At 44.1% G+C, this 21,204-nt stretch overlaps 1 protein-coding gene across 4 annotated transcripts in view; it reads left to right on the forward strand.

Moving 5' to 3' along the window:
- Scn8a (sodium voltage-gated channel alpha subunit 8) overlaps positions 1–21,204 on the forward strand; it is a 157,463-nt gene that overhangs the window by 60,993 nt on the left and 75,266 nt on the right. For 2 of the 4 annotated variants that reach the window (XM_051189929.1, XM_051189932.1), the window contains exons 3-6: positions 10,794–10,911; positions 12,582–12,672; positions 13,167–13,295; positions 14,963–15,054. In XM_051189929.1, coding sequence (XP_051045886.1) covers positions 10,794–10,911; positions 12,582–12,672; positions 13,167–13,295; positions 14,963–15,054 — 430 coding nt within the window. Of the gene's footprint in view, positions 1–10,793; positions 10,912–12,581; positions 12,673–13,166; positions 13,296–14,962; positions 15,055–15,211; positions 15,304–21,204 lie in introns of all 4 variants that reach the window. The other 2 variants (XM_051189928.1, XM_051189930.1) reach the window with 1 other exon arrangement.

A 21,204-nucleotide genomic window follows, 5' to 3' on the forward strand; every position in this document is an offset into this window, starting at 1 on the left:
CAAAAGGCTGGGTATAGCTATAGGTTATTTGATTTCTATTGTGTAATGTCTTCATGTCTAAGAACTCCAGTCATCTATTCAATAAGTGTATAACCTGTCAGTCTTATGCTGGATGGGCCTCATATTATGTCCTCTGTCTGCTGAGCTGAGAAGATCATGGTGGATAGAAGATAGGCCCCACCTTCATGGTACGCCTCGCTGTGTCTAGTGATGCTGACACCTAAGTTATGGTGACCATTTTCTCAGCTCGATGCTCTAATGGAAATGAAGGGCATGTTATGAGGATGTGTTGGAGGGTGAATAACTCTGCTCCAGAGGGTTGAATGGGGCTTCCTTCAGAGAGGAAGTGATTTGTGAACTGGATCTCTTGTCATGATGGTCTCTTACAGGTAATAAGTCACCTGTAAGAGAAGAGGAGAGAGCAGTTAGATATGAGAAGCTGTATACTGAGGCCGAGAGACAGAACAAAGCTGAGTTGTTTGAAATAGTGAATTTAGTTGTGACTGGAGCATAGAAGTGCTCTGAGTGTCTTCTCCCCCTTTCAGAGTTCCCAAGGTCTGAGATACCTTCTGGTACCATTTGAGCCAGTACATCCCTTTAGGGACCTCTACTCCAGGTCTAGCTTGTTGTACACAGTACTCTTAACGACCTGAGCCCATGTATAGATTCTTGGTACCATGGATGGAACCCTTAGAGCTGTAGACAGCTACCCTTGTCCTAGAGCCAAAGAAGAGAGATGGCCCCTGAGCATAAAAGCAGTCGCAGCGACAGGGTCACCCTCAGAGTACTGACTCTGTGCCAGCATGAAGTAAGTGTCCAGGACCCTGACAACTGCTCACACGCAGCAGAGCTGGCCTGGAACCGAGGCCTGTAGAGTTACAGACTCAGGCATTCTCCTCTGCTGATTCAGGAGAGGAAAATGTGACCCTTTCTAGATTGTGATTATTCTTTACAGAATGCCTCAGTTTGCTGTGTTCTTGAACATTTGCAATCCTTACACCAAAGAGGAGACTTTTCCACTGAAGGAGGTTGAGAAGCATGGCCAGGAAGGAGGTTCAGACTTGCCTTGCCCTGGGGAGCAGTGTTATTCTGGTTTAGCCATGAAGCAGGCACAGGGTGTTGCTGTTCTGTCAGGCGGCTTCCTGTGACCAGGATGTAGGAAGGAAGAGTGACAATTACAGCCACAGACAGATGTGGCATTCACATTGAGTTCCCCCAGCCAACCCCTGAGAGAACCATGAGCACCTGTGCTCTCAGGTGCACGTGGCTTTTGTTTATAGACAAGATTCCTTCGCTGGTGTAAGGAGTAGACCAGATGACCCAGCATGGAAAGAAGAGCCCTCCCTGCCTGGAGCCAGCCAATCTGTGTCCGAGAAACTCCCCTGCTATTCTTGCCTCTCACTCTGTGACTGTAGCTTAGGAGGATCCTCTGGGATTGGTATCAACTTTGTTAGTTTGTTTTTGAGACAGGGCCTCTCTATGATCCCTGACAATGGGCTTATGATGTAGACCAGGCTGGCCTTGAACTCAAGAAATCCACCTGCCAGTGCTGGGATTAAAGGTGCGTGCCACCACACCCAAAGTTCTTTGTTTCAACTTTTAAAGCTTCTTTCACTGCAGTGTAGCAAGTAAATTCTAAGTCCCGGCCTTGGAATTAGGCCATCGCATTGCAGTCCTGTGCTTCACAACCTATTTTTGTGGTCTTGAGCAAGTTGCTATACCTCTGTCACAGTCCATCTTCTATAGACTGGTGCCCGCCTTAGAGTGGCTGCCATGACATAGTTATAGAAGGCATGGTAGGATGCCTGCCACATCGTAAATGATTAGTAAACATCATTGTGTTTGTTTCTTTAAGCAGACTCGGGTAAAATTATCAGTAACGTGTATAAGGATGTTTTGTGTACATGTACATCTATACACCATAAGTGTGATGTAGAGGCTGGAAATCAAACCTGGGTCTCTGGAAGACCAGCCTGTGCTCTTAAGAGCTGGGCCCTCTCTCCAGCTGCACTAAAAAGGTGTTTGGTTTTTTTTTTTTTTTTTTTTTTTAACTACAGGGTTTAAGGTCTCCCTCCCTCCTCCCCAGGGTAGTAGAATAGAGGCTGAGAACGCCAGCTCTAACTGTCCATACAGAGCAAGCACAAGAGTTTCGCCTGAGACCTCATGTTCTGCTTTAGCTCAGCATTTTTCAGCATACCTAAGTTGTCCCAGTAACCAGGTATTCTGGAATTACAGCCCCGTTTGTTTTTGTTGGTGCCTCTCTAGGCCACTAAAGCTATGTAGTTATTTCACCTGAACCAGCTGTTAGAGCACCAGGCTACTAAGTCTGACTTGGCAGCTCACTTTTGTTTAACAGCTTCACAGCCTGTTTACATTCTGATATATATGTATATATATATATATATATATATATATGTATATATATATATATACATATACATACACACACACACACACATATACATACAAACATATATATCCCAAATGAGGGTTGTTGTTGTTTTCAGCTCTTCTTAGGAGTCCAGGCTGATCTCACGTTCAGAATTCTACCACTTTAGCCTCCCAACTACTCAGCAAACACAGGGAACCCTTTGAAAAGTACCTGCACCTGCTGTCTTGCTGAATTGACTATGCAGAGTTGCTCAGAAAAGAGTGCCAGCTGGCTAATAATTAGTGAAATCTGGTCTAGAGGTGAGTAGGTATATTGGTTACTGTTGTATTGCTCTGACCCAATACCCAACAAAAAGAAAGAGAGGAAGGATCTATACTGACTCACAGTTCAAGAAGAGCTCAGTCTGCCAGGGAGACAGCTGGCCACTGCATCTTTAAGCAGGAAGGGCAAGCAGACTAATGTTGTCTGTGCTCAGCTCATCATCTCCTTTGAACTGAATTCAGAGCCCCAGACCATGGAATGGAGTCCCCCATATTCATGATGGGTCTTCCCTCAGTGAAACCTTGATGTGAATACCTTTATAAATGTACCTAAAGATGTGTCTCTATGATGATTCTAAGTCCAATCAAATGACAGTGAAGATTAGCCATCACAGTGTCATCCACTGTCAACTTAATATCTAGACATATCAGTTTAATTGAAATCATAACACTCTACCCCTAAGGTCTCAGTTTCAAATTGTAATGTACAATGTATATGTACACTCTATACATCTCCGTAGTCTTTAACAGTCCAAATACTGTTCAAAAGTCCAAAGTCTCAGCTGAGACTCAAGACAAAGCTCTTAACTGTGAGCTTCTATTAAGTGAAACAGATTATCCAATGACAGAGAATTTGCCGTGCCCATTCCAGAATGGAGGGATGGCTATATAACAGAGATTGGACTAAAGCTCAGCAAGCCACCAAACCTACAGTTCCATTCTCAGCATCATCTGGGCTCCAACTGGCCTTGGACCTCTCCTTTACTGTGCCTGCAGCACACATAGCTCTGGGAGTGGGGGAGGAATCCACTCCATGGCTGTAGCTTTCCTAAGTAGATTTCCCACATTTTGAGGTCTTCCTTGTAACTTGGGCTTCATCTTCCCAACCTCATGCAGTGACCTTTCAGGATCTCCTGGCAGGGAATCCACCCCTGCCACACCTTTCCTGTCCTCAGCGATGACCCTACTTTTGTATCTTTCATTCCTATAAAGCCAATACCGTCTGGATAGTACCACCAGTTTCTATGACCAGCTTGATATGTTGCATTGTGGATTACAGCTGCAGCAAACCTCTGTACACCTTCAAAGCATTTCTCCAGGTGGCTGTTTTCAAACTGGGAAACTCCTTGGCAGCATTTAGAGTTGAAGGTTCTAGCCTGCTATAGCCCCGCCCTCATTTAGGTTAGGCCTTCTGTCCTCAGTTAAGTCTTTCTAGAAAACCTTTGTAGATACACCCAGAGGTGTGTTTCCATGGTGATTCTAACCCCAATGAAGTTGACAGCAAAGACTGTCACATCTGACTGAGAGAACACACTGAGGCTGTAGAAGTCAGCCCAAGGTGAGAGGATCAGGCAATTCTAGAATCAAAACAGTTAAGACCTCAGGTGAAGACAGTCATCATTAGTGCCTGTTGCAATTGTAGACAGAGAGACTAAAAGGATCTTATAGGATAGGTAGGTCTGTAGAGCCAGGAGGCAATGGATGTGACTGAGTGGGGAGTCACTCTTCTGAGCCATGTGACATGTGGCTGTCCAGGGGTTACCGAATGACTAATTCCTTAAGATATTTTCTGTTCTGTGTTGTTTGCTACTTCTTGTCCACATGGCATCTATTATTATTATTATTATTATTATTATTATTATTATTATTATTCACCTTTTGTTGTTTTCATTTATACTTATTATATGGGTTAGAAACTGTTCTAACTTGGAGTGTAGGGCTGAGAACATGCTAATAAGTGGGCCATTCTTCAGTACTGTGAAGTTGTATATGTTATATTGTATTTGTACGATGCTGTCATTTGTTTGGTGTGTATACGAATGTGCTTGTGCCAGGTTGTGCACAATGACTCTTTCCCTAATTGTGGGCCCAAGAGAAAAGACATTGCATCCTGAGTGAACAGCAGTGAAGTCACACGCTCCAAACCCCACATTGCTAATTAGAAATGAAAACTCTGTGCTTTTTGGAAGGCTCATTTTGTGCCAACATGACACATTTATTAATACTCCATGCCATAATTTCTTAAGAGCTGTTCTACTGCTCTTAATGGGCTTTGTGCTCAGACGCATCCACTGGCTGTTGTTATAAACATGTATTTTCCCTTGGGCAGTAAACCACAGCCCAGTTTCAATTTCCTTTTAATTCATTTGCTTCACAAAGATCTAATTTAAGACAGATTAGGTAAAATAGCCTTGGTCTTTATGGGCACCAAGTGATCATTGCTTAAGAAGTCTAGCACTCATTCCTCCCCCAGCTGGGTTTTGAAAGGTCTGGTGTTGGAGTCCTGTTGAACTTGGGATGCATTGACTTTTCTGGATCTTATCATTTAGCAGTGATTATAGAGGTTAAATTAAAGAGCCATGTGGATGCTTTAACTTTTTAATTATGGGGCCAGGTGCAGTGATGCACACATTTAATCCCAGCACTCAGAAGAAGGCAGGGGCAGGTGGGTCTCTGTGAGTCCAGCCTGGTCTACAGAGTGAATTCCAGAATAGCCAGGGCTACATGGTAAGAACCTGTCTCAAACAACAACAAATCCAACTATGTATTTTTTGTCAGTGAATTGTCAGTCATACCTGTCTGTATTACTCATCAACCCATCATTGTGACAAATACCTGAAAAATATCAACTTTAAGGAAGAAAGATTCATTTTGACTTCTGATTTCAATGGGTCCAGTCCATGGTCCCCATTTTTTCAAGCCTGTGGTAAAACAGTGTCTTGACAGAAGGGCATGGAAGAGGAAAGCTGCTCACTACATGGCACCAAGGAACCAACGGGGGGGGGGGTGGTTGCATGGGACAAGAGCAAAATATGCCCATTCTGGGTGTCCCCTCTCATCTGCTCACTCCAGCTCTGCCCCATGTCCCAGTTTTCACCTGTGACAATTAATCCATCCAGGCACTAGACTAGAGCCCTCATGATCCAGTCTCATCCTAAAGCCGCACCTCTGATCACAGCTGGCACCAGGGGCCACGCCTTTGGTCTGTAAGGAGTGTCTCATATCCAAACCATGCTGCTGTTCAGTATCTCTCCCATACCCACTGTCCTCTGAAGAGCAGAGTATAAAAGTAGGAGCGACAGCCCAGGGCACACAGGCAGGGTGTCGTGCTCTGCCACCAGGAGGCTGCCCCCTCGCTACTGTGGTTCCCAGGCAGTATCAAGCAGCCTCATCCCTGGTCGTGGACTGGCATCAGAGGGTAAAATAACTACCAAGAGTTCTTCCTGCCAGAGGTGAGGTGGGAGAATAGACCATGGTAGGTTTTCTCCTGGGAAGTGTGGCTTGCTGCCTTTTGCACATCATCGTGGCTGTCTTGTGAAATGTCTAAACTGTAGCATCATAGATGACAAGGCTAGATAGAAAGGTCTTGCCACTTCCAACCAGTGGGGCCTCTTACCCATTTTCTAATTGTGGAAAGTGAATCCAGGGAGAATCAGTGGTTCATCTGGCCACACAGCTAGGGAGGAAAGATGGAGACAACCCCAAGTGTTTCTGGACAGGAGCTGAAGATCTATTTGCTTCCTGGAGGGACAGATTTTCCAGACTCTTGTGCAGACTCACTCTGGAGGTGGGAGTCAGCAACCTCTGTTTTAAAAAAGTTCTCAGGTGACTCTAGTGCAGCAAGTCTGGTCTTCACAGGCCAGATCAGTGTCACCATCTGGCTGTGTGGCCCACTAGCTAAGTAGAGTCTGCCTATTTCCCAGTAGCTGGATGTGTAAAAACTACGTGAGGTTTGTGTGTCCATAAAGTTTACAGGGTACAGCCACTCCTGTGTGTTTATGTGCTGCCAGTGGCCCGCAGTACTTAGCACCTGGACACTTACAGAGAAAGCCTGCCAGCACAGCTCATCTTCTGTCTCACGTGACCCCTGCAAGCAGCAGTGCTCATTGTGAAATTCCCAAGCTTTGAGTTGTGTTGGTCCAGACGCCCTCTTGCTTTTATCCAGAAGGCGTGTTTAAGAAACACTACATGCAAATGATCAGTAAATCTATTTTTTTTTTTAAGATTTATTTATTGTGTTTATGATGCTCTGCTTACATGTCTGCTTCAACACCAGAAGAGGGCACCAGACCCGATTACAGATGGCTGTGAGCCACCATGTGGTTGCTGGGAATTGAACTCAGGACCTTTGGAAGAGTAACCAGTGCTCTTAACCTCTGAGCCATCTCTCCAGGCCCCTAAATCTAATTTTTTTAATGATAAAGCAAATTACAGAGCAACTCTTGACTGAAAGTGTAGAGGGTGTTCACTTTCTCATGCATTCGGTGCACAAAAGATGGTTTTTATTTTCCAAGTAGAGATTTGAGGGTTTAGAAAGAGGTAATGTTGAATTGTCTCATTCTGTGTGCAACATTGTGTCTAAATGATGAGAGTTATATTTTGTGAATGGAATGTAACTGATAAGGCCTATCTGCAAACCATTTTGTAGAAGCACTGGGTTTTCCTCAGACTCCTCAGTTCTCTGGTTCACCCCCAGAACCCTGGCTGTCATTCAACTGACATGCAAGGGCTCCGCTTCTCCATGTCTTCTTTTTCCTCTTCTCTCACCTCAAATAACAGACTGTCCATTAACAAACAGACAGCATTTATTGAACACCTTCTGTGTGCAATAGGAAACACCTCCCATGTGACCAACCTGAGACACAAGGAAATGGGCAGTAAAGAGAATAAAGTCTTGTGAATTGTCACTTAAGGCGGGCAGGCAATTTAGTAAAGGCTTTAGGTGGGTAAAATAAAATCATAAAGTGAGCTTTAGGTCCTTGTGTGTGGACCAGTGAATTTTTTTTAACCACTATTCTTAGCTACTTTATACGGTATACCCAGGAGCTCAAATTCCCCATATAACAACAGAGAAGCCATCCCCCATGTCAACTTCATTCTGCCATGTAGTTGTGAAATTACTACCTAGTCGGGCTCAGTAGAAGCTCTAAAGAGACTCTGAGCTTGGCATAATGTGCTGCTCTTTGCCATGTGACATCTATGGGTGGTGTCCCTCTCCTGAGCTTTTGTTCTGTGACCTTTATGTCCCTCCCCTGAACTTTCCTAAGGTTGATACAGGCTGAGAATTCCTTCTTTACCCGTACTTTATGGGACTATTATGAGGTTGAATGAGGAGGTTATTTAAAAGGCCTGGCATTTCATGGAGAGAGTTGCTATAGAAACACAGAGGGGTACAAGGACTTCAGAAAGAGGGAATATTGTGGCTCGTTTATTCCAGAGATCTGGAAGGACCAGATCTCTGCCCTTGACTGCTTTAAGGTAACCCTAGATCTTCGAGTTCCACTTGGTGTTAGGATTGGGCTTTCTCTGGGGATCACAACAGAGCCTGGATGTCCTGGTGTACAAAAAAGGTTAGCACACAGTGCTGTAGCAAACATGGGATGGGGCAAGTGGGCTCTTCTAAATGAACAGAGCTGCACACCAAAATTGCTTTTCTAGGGGAGAGATTTCAGTGACCCTGGCAAATGAAGAGACTTTAACAGAAGATAAGTAGAAAGGAACTTAAAAAGTAACTTGGGAGTGTGTGGAGTGAGCACTGTATCAGAACTGCACAAGGAAGTGTGAGCTTGGTCCCTGTCTCCAAGAGGGTTAAACTGAGTTTTAAGGAGAGCAAGTAGAGGAACAGGTAGGGGAGAAAGACAGGGAGATGTCGACTGAGGGTCCTAAATGGTGTTTATTAGATTGAACCCTGTCAGTGTCTTTGCATTAAGATTAGAGTTTATTGGAGCATTGTATGCCTCTATTTAGGTCACCATGTTCATCCCCTTGTATTAGCAGACTGTGCCACATGCTTGGTTTCCCTGTTAAGCTGTCATTGTACTGTATTTCATGTGGTCAGATACTCAGTCCTTCATGGGCTGTTAGGTTTGTTTGCTAGTATTTTGTTGAGGCCTTTTGTGTCCATATTACTAAGTCCTATGAGTCTAGAGTTTTCTCTTCTGGTGACATCATTGCCGGATTCTGTATAAAGAACCTTTCAGAATGAGTTGGGAATTATTCCCCTCTCTTCTGGGTTTTTGGAAGAGTTTGTGCTAATTCTTAAACATTCGGTAGAATTCATTAGTGAAGCCATCTGGTCCCTGGGCTTCTCTTTGTGGGGTTCATTTTTTAATGCTTGGTGCAGAAGAGTATTAATAGTGCAGTCTCGCTGGAGGGAAAGACTAAGGATAGATCTGTATGCTAATACTTATAAAGAAAAATTCTTGAAGGATATTCTAAAAACTGGCAGCAAAGATTACCATTGGGTAATAGAATGGAACTTAATCTTATGTTTTTAAATTCTAGGCATACATCATTCTAAATTAAAATAATCAAAAAAGCGAGACTACTTAAAGTGACTTGCATTTGGCTCTTTGCTATCTGTATTTGCTCTGGCCTGACCTCCACAGGGTTTCCCAGTTTGGTAGGCCCTACATCTGTTTCCAGCACCACAGACTGCTATTCCCTCTGCCCTCTTCTGTCTTCAGTTGACACAGAATTATTTGTGGACACCCTGAAGATAATAAAGCTATGCACAACTGTCCCTGCCTTGCTGTTCCCTTTTCTTGCCATCCCTATCTTCTTTATCTGTTCAGTTTCTTTCAGTTCCTATTTTCCTTTATGAACACATCTGGCTCACTTTCCTTTTCTATTACCCACAGACAGTCTGGGGAGGGGGGTCCTCTGTCCTGCCGTCTCTCATATTTTTGTTTTGAATTTCATACTTATCTGCCACCATGATTGCAAGTTCACATACGTTCTCCCATAAAGGGTAGTTCTGTCCAATTTTATGTGCCCTCTCCCCCGCAGTTTAGCACAATGTTTGGCTATTATTTATGATTTATTAAAGCTTGCCTGAGGATTCAGAAAGCAAAGTCAGCCACAAGCTATAGAAGCCAGGCAGTAGTGATACATGCCTTTAATCCCACCATTTGTGAGGTAGAAGTTCAAGGTCACACTGAGCTGTAAGAAATATATCCAGTCCTAAAATGAAACAGCTCACACAGAGATTATCTCAGCACTTGAAATCACATGTCTTTAATCCCAGGACTCATGAGGAATATTTAAGACAGGAGCAGGGTCTCAGATCAGGCATTCATTCTCCAGCCACATTGAGGATAGGAAGACATTGAAGTCTCAGGATTCTCCAGCCACACTGAGGAGAGGCATCAGTCAGAGGTTTTGTGGAGCCAAGATCGCCTTGCAGTCTGAGGTAGAGTGAGAGCTAGTGACCAGCTGTTTTTCTTTTCTGATTTTCAGCTTGAAGTTTGAACCCCAATATCAGTCTCTGGGTCTTTTATTTCTTGTGCTACACTTGGTACAGGGTAGTTGCATAGTGTGAGCAAAGACACAAGTTATGTATTGCTATAGCCTGTTACGAGGGCATGGGCTAGTTTGACTTGATAGGAAGGTTCTTGCTGGAAAATACAAGTGAATGGTTTGGCAAGTCTAAAGTCAGAATCTTCTAGAAGCCAGACCGAGAAGATTTGTTGAGAAGACACTAAATGGAGTACTCGCTGCCTTTGCTTCCTTCAGCTTGCCCAGCTCTTTCTTCCCAGCAGGATAACTGATTTTTTTACAGCGGTCTCCTCTACACTGATTCATCCCCTCACCCAACATTCCTGCCATCCGTGTGTCAGGGCCGGCAGAGCCACTTGTTCCTGTTCCATGCTGATTATGCTCCTGGTTGGGATATACACGCCTCACACAAGGGCAGCCTTGTTTACCAGTGACTTTCAACACCTCCATGTTGTCCGACACATACTCAGTACTTAGGTGTAATTCCTGCAGAGAGTGAACCTTCAATGAGTGGACTTTAAATCACTGTCTGGACCTGGCATAGAGAGTCCAGAATTCTCCAAATGAGAAAGAACCTGCTGGTATTGTAGCTACAATGTGTAATTGAGCCTGAGGGCCGGGTGCTGGCATGGAATGGGAAGGAGCAGAAGCTATATTGCTGGCTTGTTTTTTTGTTTGTTTGTTTGTTTTTGTTTTGTTTTATTTTGTTTTGGTTTGGATTTTTATTTGTTTGTTTTTTGTTTTGCCTTCAAAAACCAAACAGGAGCAAAGCCTTTGAGTAAGTTTTATTTCTTCCCCCAAAAAATGTTTTGTGTGGTGACTAATACTCATGTTTTAATGATTTCTCTCTTTTTTCTCCACAGACCTTTGTAGTATTAAACAGAGGGAAAACTCTCTTCAGATTTAGTGCCACGCCTGCCTTGTACATTTTAAGTCCTTTTAACCTGATAAGAAGAATAGCTATTAAAATTTTGATACATTCATATCCTTTTCCGCACCAGGAGTGAGTGCTGTGGGTCTTACATGTCTTTGAGGGGTTGACAGCTGTACTGTGTACCTTCCCACCAGCCCACCTCACCCCGGGGCTAGGAATAGTGTCCTGCTGGATTCCAAGCTGAGCTCCTCAGGTCCATTTTCAGAAGATATTCCTGGAGTCTAGGATTTTGTTGGTGTCGTTATGAGGGACTAATTAAGATGTCAACCTTTTACTGAAGTCATGGCTTTTTAGTAATTCTATTCCATGATAATTCAGCTTGTTAATGTATTACCTGATATAGAATGTTTTTGAAAACCACATCTTGAATTACAAATACCTGAATGAATGCTTTATATTTTTTTTTCATTGAACAGGAGCTTACACAGTACCAGGTATTTCAGATAATAGCAACTCCTTGGCACAGAAGTTGAGATGCAGACTATGCTTTAATAGGAATCTTTTCTGGGATTGCCTTCCCCTCCAGTTGGAAAGTGCTAACCTTTACATCCCATTAATATAGAACATATGACACATGACAAATGATCTGATGGGTTTAGCATCTTGACACAGTGATTAACTTGTATGATTGCCACTTCATTTAACAACACTTAGTCCCATGCATCAAAAAGTACTGCATCCTCCAGATGCAACTCAGTGGTCCAGGTCAGTGAGCTGCTGCCTTGTGGAGCTTAGCTGTGGAATATATGGTACCACAGGTATGAAGTTATGAGGTTTACAAGAAATAGGTCATTCACAATAGACTTTGTCCCATTTACGATCAGAGATGGAATGTGTTTTCTTTCCTGTCCCTAAAGGACATGTCATTTCCCCCACCTCTGAGGATACTCCGGCTGTAGAGAAGAGAAAAAGTTCAGCCAGAAGCACTGTTTTTAAAATCCCAGTAGTAAGATAAAGATGGGAATAAGAGAGAATGAGTTCACAGGGAATGATCTCTGGCCTGATGCAGTTTGAGTAACTCCTGCTGGCTGTTAAACTGTTTAATTTCTCTCAGCATACAAGAACAGAAAGGACTGAGAAAGATCCTGAGTGGCAAGGGCTCCTTCACAATGATCAAACTGACTTACCCTATTACCCGAGTCTCGGGACTATTGGGCACAGGTACCCTAGGAGTCCATTTCTAACATGCCACACTGATTTTCACGTGGCACACACTCAATGTACAATTGGCCAGACTGAGATATTCAGCCCCTTGGGAGACCCCGGAGGAAAGTGAACCATCAATATATGTAGATTTTCAAATAACTAATTATTCATAATAATTAACAACACATGAATCTTGGGGGGGGTGTAGATTTACTTTCTCTGGTGGCCTTGGAGCCTTCGGTCACTTCTGGGTCCTTTCACAAAGGTTTAAGTATTTAGAGTATTGCGCCATAGTTGGCATGGAAAGTGACAAGTTCATCCAAAAGCGGTGGGTCAGTGACAGTCCTATGGGCAGGGGAACGGCTGTCAGTGCCACCTGCCGGTCAGATGGGATGTCCAGGGCTTTCCTTGTGGTAATGGTGGCCTTTTCCTCTTTTGTGTTTGTCTCCTGCCAGCCTGTTGATTTAGATCTCACAAGACCTAGTATGAAATGGGTTTGTTTTCTAGTTTGAAAAAGAAAAATAAATAAAAGCCCAGGCCAGATTTTGTGTGGCCCCTTAACTCTTCTCCACAGTATTTAGCATGATCATCATGTGCACTATCTTGACCAACTGTGTATTCATGACTTTTAGTAACCCTCCCGACTGGTCGAAGAATGTGGAGTAAGTGCTTCTTTGTTTGTCTGCTTGTTTGGTTTGAAGATTTTCGTTGTGTTATTCCAGTTTATCCATGGAGACAAATAAATAGTTACTGCCGGGTATTTGGGGTGTGGGGGGCACTGAAGATAATGTAGGATTTGGGAAATAGCCTTAGAAATGAATTCTAGACCAGGCAGCACTGGGAGATAATTCTTCCTCACTAGCAGGGGGCTTTCACCGTCCTGGGTCCTCCTTCCTCCGAGGCTGAAATCAGTCTCCCTGACGGTTCCAGAGTAACCGTGTTCTGGATGGAACACCAGTAAGGCTCTTGTGCAGCCTCCCAGTTGCTGTGGGCATGTCAGTCCACTTCAGTCAGGGCACTCTCTTCTCCCTGGCACTGCAAAGTGCCCTTTCTGTTTTGTCTGTGTGATGAAGCTACACCCAGGCAAGTGTTACCTTAAGCAGGTTCATTGACCGTTTCTGCCGGGAATAACCTCAGCTGTCCATACCTTTGACAGGTACACATTCACAGGGATTTACACATTTGAATCACTAGTGAAAATCATCGCAAGAGGTTTCTGCATAGATGGCTTCACCTTCTTACGAGACCCATGGAACTGGTTAGACTTCAGTGTCATCATGATGGCGTAAGTTCCACGATTATTTTTACTGTTTTCTGGATATGACTGCATATGTGTGCACGTGCGTGCGTGTGTGCACGGGTGCATTGAATGGGCTTGCATGATGGTGCAAGTGAATGTGAGTTTGTGGGCTCAGCAGAATGGAGAATTCTTTTTTAACTTTTTTCTTTTAAGATAGAATCTCATGTAGCACAAGTTATCCCTGAATTCACCATACAGCTGAGGCTGTTTTAAACCTCTGATCGTCTTTGCCTCTTCTCCAGGTGTTGGGCTTACAAGCTTGTACCAAAACACCTGGCTACAGAATGGGAATTCTTGGGTAACTGCATCTGACCCATGGGTTGCAAGCCCCTGTCAGTTTTCAAGACATCGGCATGTTTATACGGGAGGTGGTGAAGGGAAGCTTTACAGCTGGAAGGCCATAGGGGTGACTCCTCGTGACTCTTCCTTATAGTTTATGCCCCTTTATGACATCGGCCCAGGGCCTCACACCCATTGCTAGCAGGCCTCAGTGAGGGCATGAAAGATTTTGGGTGTAAACTTTTAGCTGAAACACATTTGAGGTTTTTAACTCAAAACATGAGCCATTGTATCTAAACTGGCTCATCCAGAAAAGTTACTAACTGGAGTTCCCAACTCTTGCTGGAGACTTCGTGGCTCTGCACAGTATCTGCACTTCTACACAGGTGTGCTCACTGCCTCTGGCAGTCTGTTTGGTTTCAGCTGGGAAGTTTCCATTTGAGAAACTTAGTTGAGGATAGAAGAGTTAGACAGGCTCGTATTTTTATTTTGAAAATGCATTGTCATCTAAGGGAGGGGACACTTGGAGTGGGATATAGGTTGTGTGTATAAAGATGTGTGAAAGAAAGCAAGCATTTGCATGTGTGTGGGCCTAAGTCAGGAGGAAGATGCAGTTCCACTGTAAAATGTGAGTGAGTGGTGTGCCCTGAGTATCTGAAAATGGAGCTGACTTTCAGTTCTATGGAGACAGTCTCTACTCTCTAGCATTATAAAATATGCATTGGTGTGCATTTTAACTCTCTGTCCTCCTAGGCACAGAGCTGGTGAGAAAATGGGCACGCAACTCAATTTTTGCTCTGATCTCCTCATGATCTGGATTTTTTTCCCCTGAGCCTTGCTTTTGGCTGTCATGGGGTAAAACGTCACCTGTAGAATGGCTGCAATATATATATATATACAACTCCCTAAGAAGTCATGGATACTGCCATGTATCATCATGCCCATTGGCAACTGGGAGTCGCTCTAATATGGATTTGTCTTTGTAAGGCTCCTGCCACAAACATTTTGCCTCTGTTTCTTATGAAATTTTTCATAAAATTGGGAACATAAGTCTTTGATACCTCATGGCCATTTCCCCTTGCTAAAAACAGTAAATTCACTCTGCCAGTAAAGTTGCTCTGAAGTCTGCCCATCACCCACTGGTCTGAGAGAGTGAACCCCAGAACGCCCTAATCTGTCAATACTTTAGAATATACTTCTGAATTCTTCTTGCCCGCTTTTTAAAAGATGTGTTCCTTACATGTTTATATTTTGAAATTTTTTTCAGGGAAACAAAATAAAACCATAACTTATACATAAGACCCTCACTTGCCCCACTCTCAAACCCTCCCCCAGTGGTCCCGTTACAAGTTAACTTTGGTTTGATTCTGCAGGTATATAACCGAGTTTATAAACCTAGGCAATGTTTCAGCTCTGCGCACTTTCAGGGTTCTGAGGGCTTTGAAAACTATTTCGGTAATCCCAGGTAAGATGGCCCGGGGTTGGTGTTAGGTGTTGGGTTAGGGCCCTGATGTGACGTATTGTACTTTTTGTTTTGTTGTGGTTTTGTTTTTTTTTCCTTTGGTGTTTGTGTTGTGTCTGTGTTTGTCATTTGTGTCTGTGTGTGACCTCCCTTACTACAGATATGTGACAGAGTTTGTGGACCTGGGCAATGTCTCAGCGCTGAGAACATTCAGGGTTCTCCGAGCTTTGAAAACTATCTCTGTAATTCCAGGTGAGCAAATGCGTGCACAAGACTGGTTTTGCTGCACTCCTATTCTCCTCCATTCATTTTGTTCACCACATTTGAAACTGGTATCGACACATTTGATATGGCCTGGCTCTCTGCATGCTTTCCCTGAGAAACGATCTCTGGAATGGCCCTTTGGTCTGTTGACAGGCTTCTCTGTCCATGCTTGCCAGGCATGCAGCTCTCATTCCACCCATGCTTTGGAGAAAAGCACACGCTTATGAAGCCTTTGAACCTTACAGCATCTGAGGAGCACTGTATTGGAGCAAGCTGTGTCTTTGTATAGGAATCATTTGAATCATGGCCTCATGGAATTACAGTGACTGTAACATCCACTCCCATTCCCATTGCTTGTGATTCCAGAGTTCCTGTAGCATGTTTTGCCAATCGCATGTTATTAAAAAAACTTGTACTTTTACTGGTACCATACTAATATAACCTTTAATCAAGAAGTGACCTAACCAGTTAACTAGTCACTTCAGACTAGTTAAGAGTTAAAAGTCTTGGAATTAGTGAGCCAAATTTTAATAGTTACTGTCTCTTATACTCTCCAACTGTCATCTTCAATAGAATGAGACCAAGCAGACATCTTCTGTGAGTAGGCTCAGGGGTCACTCTCAAATGTAAATTACAATGAAAGTGTATACAGGCACTGCTGTAAAGTCAAAGGTACAATGTCAGCAAAAGCTGAGACACCCGGGGACAAAAGGAAATGAGAGAGTGGGTTGAAAAGTAGTTGAAGGACAATCTCTTGAAAATATTTGCCCTTTGCTTTCCCATGCCTGGTTGAGCTAGCCCAGTGGTTCTAAGCCTCTTGAAGGTTTTTGGTCCCTTTCAGACTCAAATGAAATTTCAAAGATGCCTTTCCACAGACACCTCTCCCACAACCATCCATGCATCTCAGGTTAATATTCCATAATTTAAATAATTGCAGCTGGACAATAACCTCTCCAAGAACTGGTCTTGAAATCTAGAAGAAAAGATGTGTTTAATGTTAAGACTGGCAGTAACCCAGCAGAGGTGAAGGCATGTGTTTCTCTTGGGACTTTAATTGGGGTCAAAGGTATTAAGGAACACTTCCTTTCCACCATGTTGTGTGGAAACGGGTGCTGAGCTCCATGTTCTGCTCTGTGGTCCATCCTCTGTGGCTGATTTCAGATATAGTTCTTTTACCCTCTATTTAACATCGTGTCAGTGGCCTAGGTGGGGAAACACAAAGATAGAGCTATGAAGAGGATAGATGGGGTGTGGTTTACCAGGGACCTCAGAGTACCAAGCCCATAAGCAGGCCTTGTTCTAAGGCAGCTGGGATGCCAGATCTCCACTTTCATTTTCACTTTGGTCTCTTTTCTCCTCTGGCCCCTTTAAACACGATCCCATGTTTCCTGTTCCTCTCCCCCGGCACTCTGTGAGCTGTCTCTTCGCGTTCCTGTGATCTCAAAATTTCTCTTCCAGAGTTCAGTGCAAAGGCTGTGTTCTCTTCACTAACTGGGGCAGCAGATGCTGCCGCTTTTGTCTCTCTCTGCTCTAGGGTTAACTTTGGAGCAGGGCATTTCTGCAAAGTAATTTTTGCCAGGTTACTTATACTCTCTAGGGGTGTGTGTGTGTGTGTGTGTGTGTGTGTATGTAGTGTCTATAGCACAGTGCCTGGTCCATAGCAGTGCTACATAAATGGTTGTAGTAGAATCACTTACCAAAAAAAAAAGCCTTGTGAAAGGTTTGTGTCAAGATTTAGACACTAGCTTAGCAGTCTGAAAGAGATTCTCAGATTCCTGCTTCTATAAGTGCCCCTAGTCATGCTGGCTTTGGGAAGATAACTGGGTTAAGGGTAGTATAAAATTAGGGACAGATCACTGTCATCAAGAAGTTTTAACCCTTTGTGTTCCAACCCCTTGCTCTCCATTCTCACTGTTTAGTGTAAGAGAGGCCAGTTGTTGGCCTATGTAGAGTTCTGAGCTTATGTGTAATTCCCTAGAGGGCTGTCCTTGTTTCCTTCCAAGGTGGGGTCAATATGTGTGCATCACTGGATCAGGGTCTATCTCTTGCTTAAAACTCAAAGTTACTTTGATTCCAGGTTGTAGAGCTAGGACACAGCAGTCCTCAGTCAAAGCTAAAGCTTTGCTCTCTGCCTTCTCCCAGCTCCGTTTGGATCTTAGACTTTCCCCCAGAGCTGCCAGAACTACAGAAGGGAAGCATGGCTGTGTCATTTACTTTTCTGTTACTGTGACAAAATCTCTGATGAAAGCAGCTTAAAGAAGGACAGGTCATTTTGTCTCACAGTGTGGAGGAGTGCAGTCCACCAAGGTGAGGGAAGCATGGCAACAGGACCATGAGGCCACTAGTCACACCGGGTCCACGGCCACCGTGAGGGCAGCTCTTTTCCCTGGACACCCTCGCAGACACACTTACACAGTTGTCCCCTCAGTGATTCAAAATCCTGTCAAATTGAGAATCAAGATCAGCCATCCTGAAGGGTCACCGTGGAAATGACATGGTGTCCATAAGATCTCACAGTGGTCTTAAAGTCTTAGTATTTCATGAGAACTGTCCAGGCTGGTGCTGCGTCCAGGCCAGTGTGGCACCCAGGCCAGCATTATGCCCAGGCCAGTGTTGTGCCCAGGCCAATGCTCCCTTTGCATTCTGGTAGCTATTTTGAATATGCCAGGTGAGCCAGGTCACTATACTACACAATAAAGTGTTTTAGTTCACACCAATCTTTTGTATAAGAAATATTCCTGGGCAGTGGTGGTGCACACCCTTGAGGCAGGCAGATCTCTGTCTGAGTTCAGGGCCAGCTAGGGCTATTACATAGAGAAACCTGTCTCAACAAAAGAAAGAAAAAAGAGAAAGGAAGGAAGGAAAGAAGGAAGGAAGGAAACGAAGAAGAAATGCCATAGAACCTTCATGACACTTACAAAGACCAAACTCGCATTCTGAGCCTTCTTATTTGATGGATCAAGACCCGGAGGCAGGCCACTTGTGGCTTCTTTTTGTTTCAAAGGCACAATCTTTGGAGAAACAGTGCACATACACTCTATGTTGAAAGAGTCTTTAGGCCAGAGTTGGTGAGATTCAACTTGACATTGAGCTATTCTGCCAAGAAGTCCGTGTCTTAAATCTTCATTTTCACATTGCGTTCATCGGGAGCTGCAGCAGAAGGTGAACTCACAGAGGGTTCCATCAGAGGGGCTACTTTCCTACTGCCCTGCCATAGGTCAGACCTCACCTTGCAGGAGCTCTCCTGGAGAAGAGCACTGCAGCCCGAGCGAGCAGAGCTGCAGCTGGGAGAGCTGCAGCTGTGGGTTCCTCTCCATTTCCCTTCTGTAAAGGCTCCCCGCACCCACCGCTCCGGGTCCTGATCCAGTGCCATCCATCCCGAATTCTTCGGGGTTGTGACTCTTCCTTACTTTCCTCTTGGATTCTCCATTTCTCTACTTTCATTTCTGCTCCTTTCAGTCCTACCCAATGAAATCAGGCAGGAAACAGAAAACAGGGGTGTCCTTTCCTTCCTGCCCAGTTTTCACCAAGCACTCTTCTTTAAATGTATACATTGTGAGTGTGGCTGTTTTCCTGACTAGCAACAGAGTGGGAAAGATACTTTAAGATTATATTCACTGATGGTTTCTTTCTTTCTATTTATTATGGTTTTTGTTTGTTTTTTGAGATTCACTCCGTAGACCAGGCTGATCTCGAATTCAGAGATCAGTCTGCCTCTGCCCCCAAGTGCTGGTTTTAAGAGATCAGTCTGCCTCTGCCCCCAAGTGCTGGTTTTAAGGCATGTACCATCACATCAGGCTGATCATTTCTTTTTAAATATTAAAGTTTTAAATCTTGTTGCTTTTGTACTTCTCTTCCTTCTACATTGCATATTAGGGGGGAAAATCACCCAAATGTAGTATGGTCCTAAGTGGAAAAGAACCAAGAGAGAGGCTGCATTTGCAGGACGAAAGTGAACAAGACTTGCCTTACCTCTGGGACCTGATGGAACTGTGAGCTTTCCTCTCCCCCAGGCTGAGAACTGCTTCTGACAGCTGTTGGGACGACTCCAATATTAATCTTGTGGGAAATTAGCTCACACTGCTTTAGACCATTTAAATTGCCCAACCTGTGCGACAAACAGGGGACTATGAACTAACTTCATTTATAATTGGACCATCACAGCAACAGACTTGATCCCGACATGCATGGCTGATTTCTCCAGACACAGGACATTAGCAGGCTTTGTTTGTTGTGCATGAGATCTGGAGGTATCGTGTAAGGTGACAGGAGAGTCAAAGGTGCCTTTGGACAGAGTGTAGTAGAAGCCTGTAGCACCAGCTTTTCCTGCTTCTCCAAGTCCCTGCCATCCCCAGCCACCTTCATACCTTGGGTCCGCCCCACTGTCTTCCCAAGCTCTGTCATGAATGTACAAACTTCTGTTCTGGCACATACCAATGTGTGCTTATGTTCACATCTCTCAGGAGTTCTCCCTGTCCAATTTGCCCCCACATGGCTTCTGCTGCACGCTTTGTTGTGTAGGAGTCGTTAGAAGGAGCTCTCTGCTCTGTTTGGGGTAATTGATTTTCAGTGAGTGTGAGCCAATAGAAAAAGCCAGAACAGTATCATTCTGCATCAGGTCATGAGTGCCACTCCTGACCAGTGCTGGTGGTAGTTGGTTATATTTTCTGTATGCAGCCACTTCAGGCAACCTTAGAGCTGGACTGTAGGAGATGCCATTCTTCAGTAACCCACCCAGCTGAGATGTCATTTGCAGTCATGTTTCCACTTGTGGGAAACCACTTTGTAAGCTGAACAGACTCAGCAGCAAGATAATCTAAGCCTCAGACATGAGAACACTTGAGGAAAGGATTTTTTAGCTGTGTGGACTTAGGTTTCTAGATGTCTTTGGCTGAGACATCTGGCTGATGGAGAGGGGACCATAAGCCACCTGTTGGTGACAGGCCCATCTTTAGGAAGTGAGTGCTAGGCTCTACTGGAAAGCCACAGGCTCCAATTGTGCACCTCTGAGGTGAGCAGAATGCTGACCCAGGAGACCCTACAGACCCCAGAATTTTTGTCTCCACCCCACTTTCTCCAGAAGTCTGTTTTTCTTTCTTCAAATACAAATTCCTCTACTTTGTCAAGCACATCTTAAAATGACATAGTATGGCTGCTATCTAGCTGTCAGTTTTATATGTTAATATTTCTGCCACATAGTCAGATAATGGTCTCTTGTCCTGCTCCAGATCCTTATTGGAAAAGGGTCTGGATTTAGGTCAGATGTCCACCCTAATATCTGTAAGTACCAAGAGAGAGTCACCTTGTACAAACAAAGCTGCTAACAGCACACCCTCAGGGACAGGGACAGTTAGAGTTTGTGGCCTAGAATTTCTTGTGATACAGACTTGGAACATCCAAGGATTTCCCACCCTGGAAAATTAGGTCATACTCAGGGTGAAATTATGATTTATTGGTGGATTCATTTTTATTTATGCCAAGCCCTTGCGTTTTGTATGGTTTGTAATTTGGAGTTTTTCTTGCTACTGTAGGTAGCAGCATCCTTTTTGTTTCAGTTGAAATAGCAATGCCCAGGGCATCAGATGATCACCCAGTGTCCAGATGGACACTTGTCTGGTGTCTTTAAAAGAGGCAGCTGTGGAAGCTCTTTATGTGATGAAACATGGTAACCGTTCTTCAGTGACCTACTCAGTTGTTCTCTTTGAATCACTCTTCAGCAGTAGATGCCTGAACTTGAGTTACTGGCCCAGTGTAGGCCTACCCCAACCCAGTCAAAATACAATGAGAAGTTTCCATTTTCAGAAGTGGTATAGAACTCAGTTGCATAACTCTGGGACACTCCTTGATGACTGCCTTCTACTTGCTGTGCCTAGCGGTGCGATCACAGGC

This window comes from Phodopus roborovskii, unplaced genomic scaffold (assembly GCF_943737965.1).
Source record: "Phodopus roborovskii unplaced genomic scaffold, PHOROB, whole genome shotgun sequence".
NCBI classification, from domain to species: domain Eukaryota; kingdom Metazoa; phylum Chordata; class Mammalia; order Rodentia; family Cricetidae; genus Phodopus; species Phodopus roborovskii.